The following is a 3,089-nucleotide window of genomic DNA, read 5'->3' on the forward strand; positions in this document are numbered from 1 at the left end:
GTCAGAGATGTAGTGTAATATTATAAGGTAAACTTTTCACTTCTGCTGATTTATTTCCGCTTAAACCATAATACAAGTTGTGTAAATATGTGGAGATTATCCTGCCAAACTAAACATTTAAGTATCATAAACATGTGTTTGTTTTGGTTGTCAGAACTCCAATGGCGTCAACTTCTACAACATCCTGACCCAGGAGCCGGATGATAGCCGCAGCCTAGCAGCAGGAGAAAACTTCATCAGTAAGAGCCCAGCAAGTTAAAAACTGACTGCCGATAACTCATAGGTCCGTTATTAATCTAAGAAGTGGTGTTTCCCACAGCTCTCCAGGTTCGTCGCCATATCCGACCCCTCCACAGCCAATCACTGAGCGAGCTGATGAATGGGCCGATCAAAAAGAAACTGGGCATCATCCCCCAGAACGTCACCTGGGGAGGTACTGTACCGTATCTTTAGTTCTACATGCATGCTTTTCATGTTCTTTTTATACTGTGTCTTTGTGTGTTTTAGGCCAGGCAGAGGAGGTGTTCAGCAACATGGCAGGAGACTTCATGAGGCCTGTGGTGGATGTAGTGGACCAGCTGCTGAGCGCCGGAGTCAACCTCACTGTGTACAACGGCCAGCTGGATCTCATCGTGGACACCATGGGTAACTCCCTCACTCTATTACTTTAAGTGCAGCCGCAGCGGTGGAATGTAACTAAGTACATTTACTTGTGATTAAGTTGTGTATTTTCATGTTTTGCTATTTAATACTTTGACCAAATCTTTAAGGCAATTTTGTACTGTGTTGTTTTTTTTAAACAAAATGAATGTACTTTGCGGGTATTGATTTGTTATACCGAATATTAATCAACCATTAGATTACTATAAATTAAGCAACCCAGCAGTAGATCAAGCAATTTAAATAATCCCCACCTTTACCAACTGAACGCTGACATTAATGCATTCATAATTATAATACAAACATGCAATATTTAAATCTGATATGGGCCATACTGGAACATTTAGTATTTTTGAATTATATTTAATGCCAATACTTTTGTACTTTAACTTGAGATTTTTACAGTGCAGTATTTCTACTTTTGCTTTCGGTGCAGCGGGGCACTTCCTGTCACATGGTCTATTCTTCTGTGACATGGGCTGCTTTCCATATTGCATGGCTTTTTTTCCCCATGTAATGCAGCTGCCTGCACAAAGTTAGCATTTTAGGGGATTATTACTTACTAGTGTATCCCATGAGCAAAGGATTGTGGGTAAGAATAGCATGGAAAGCACTGTAAAATGGGACCAGATACATCCTGGTATTATAAGCATGTTGCATTTGACGTATAGCGTAGAACTTTTATAGTAAGGGTTTAATTTGGTGCAGGAATGAGTCCTTAACTGGGAAATGAGTTGGCATTTTATTACTTTTTTGGCTAGATTCCCAAAAAAAGGTCTGTGGTTAATAACAGCTTACAAAATGCCATGTTTTGTCTTGATTTAGTAAATCAATAAACACTGCTCTAGCAAACATATAAAGCTTTTGTGTCTCAAAAACAGTGGTGGCTAACAAGTGACTAAATGACACTATTAAACGCCATCATGACGATCATAAGTTGCCTTTAGCTTAGCGGTGCTGACATGCAGCCATGTGACCCTAGTGTAGTTTGTTTATAGACTTTATTGGCTAACATTTCAAAATCCAGTGGAAAAATCCCATTGATTTTTGTGATCTCCAGGTAGGCCTACAAAAATCCCTTCATCACTGCGCCACTTTAAAGCATGGTTACTGAAGCGCGCCTTTGGTCTCTACTTCCTGTCACATGGTCTGTTTTTCTTGTCACAGGTCAGGAGCTGTGGGTGAAGAGACTGAAGTGGGAGGGGCTACCTCACTTTAACAATCTGAGTTGGACCCCCCTGAACGATCCCATCTCAACAGGTTTAACTGGAGCTTTCTGCAAGACCTATAAGAATTTTGGCTTCTATTGGATCCTCAAAGCAGGTCACATGGTAAGACACTGGCATTTGTGGTTGCGTATTGGTGATATGTTTAACCCAGCTCAGAGGCACATTTACGTCCATTATTTAGCAAGAGTTTAGAGTGAGGATATTTTTGAACTCCTGTTACTTTCTCATGATGGAATATTTTGGTTGATTAACTTGAGTCTTTATGTCCCAGATCCCCTCAGACCAGGGCCCGATGGCCTTGCTGATGATGAAGATGATCACTCAGCAGGTTTAATCTCCCACTCGGTTGCCAGCTGGAATGGCTCTGACAATCTCGATGATGACACGATCCTTTTTTATATTTTCTGCTAAACCAAATCAACACTCTGAGCTATGTGATTACAACACTGACCTGTTTAACTTTCAGCCAAAAAACAATAAAGGCACTTCTTTTTAATCACCGAGTGGTTCTTTGACTAAAACACCATCAACTGTCCTTACTACATATCTGAAATGATTGCTAATTTGATTGAAAACTGTTTGAATGGCAAATCATAAAAACATGAACACATGTTTTGCATAATCTTAGCAGGGATATTTATTTGGTAATGTGTGTGTGTATATGAACGTATTGCTTGTTGTCACCAAATACATCAAAACATATACCAACATGCTAATGTTTAGCAGGTATAACAGATTTGGCATGTTTGCATGCTAACATTTATTACATAGTTGGGCTAGTTTCCTTTAGTCCAAATTTGTATGGCTCCAACATGCCTACAAAACCTGCACAACAAATTACATTCCTTCAGCCTCAGTGTACCACATGTTTAATGATATTTAGTACATGTTAGCATGGTTACACTAAAGTAAGATGGTTAAAAATCACAGGTCATTGCAATTGATAGCATTAGCATAGTTATAGCCTTGTCCTGCTGCCATTCATCATCTGTGGTTTATGGGACAAAATGCATGATAAATTGTCTTTTTGTTAGAAGTGATCCTTTTACCAGACACACAATAAAAATTATATATTAATGTGCTGGAGTAAAGCATGCTGGAGTGGAATAAAGGTTTGTCTGTGTACTGCCACACTGTTTTCGTTTTATGTATTTCTTGGAAAACCTATAATGAATTCTGTTTTTTTAAATCACAACGAAA

General features: G+C 39.0%; 1 protein-coding gene across 1 annotated transcript; it reads left to right on the forward strand.

Moving 5' to 3' along the window:
• Positions 1–31: 31 nt before the first annotated feature.
• LOC134877815 (retinoid-inducible serine carboxypeptidase-like) lies at positions 32–2,381 on the forward strand. Its single transcript, XM_063903473.1, has 5 exons — positions 32–239; positions 320–433; positions 508–645; positions 1,828–1,991; positions 2,161–2,381. The coding sequence occupies exons 2-5, from the start codon at positions 376–378 to the stop codon at positions 2,221–2,223; spliced, it is 423 nt and encodes a 140-aa protein (XP_063759543.1). The 5' UTR covers positions 32–239; positions 320–375; the 3' UTR covers positions 2,224–2,381.
• The last annotated feature ends 708 nt before the right edge of the window (positions 2,382–3,089 follow it).

This window comes from Eleginops maclovinus, chromosome 16 (assembly GCF_036324505.1).
Source record: "Eleginops maclovinus isolate JMC-PN-2008 ecotype Puerto Natales chromosome 16, JC_Emac_rtc_rv5, whole genome shotgun sequence".
Classification (NCBI taxonomy): Eukaryota; Metazoa; Chordata; class Actinopteri; order Perciformes; family Eleginopidae; genus Eleginops; species Eleginops maclovinus.

Bases quoted from the DNA above. Each gene is read 5' to 3' on its own strand.
- LOC134877815 (XM_063903473.1), top strand. From the start codon at position 376: ATGAATGGGCCGATCAAAAAGAAACTGGGCATCATCCCCCAGAACGTC. The intron at 434-507 runs GTACTGTACCGT...TGTGTGTTTTAG, and splicing joins CCAGAACGTCACCTGGGGAG to GCCAGGCAGAGGAGGTGTTC. The intron at 1,992-2,160 runs GTAAGACACTGG...TTTATGTCCCAG, and splicing joins TCCTCAAAGCAGGTCACATG to ATCCCCTCAGACCAGGGCCC.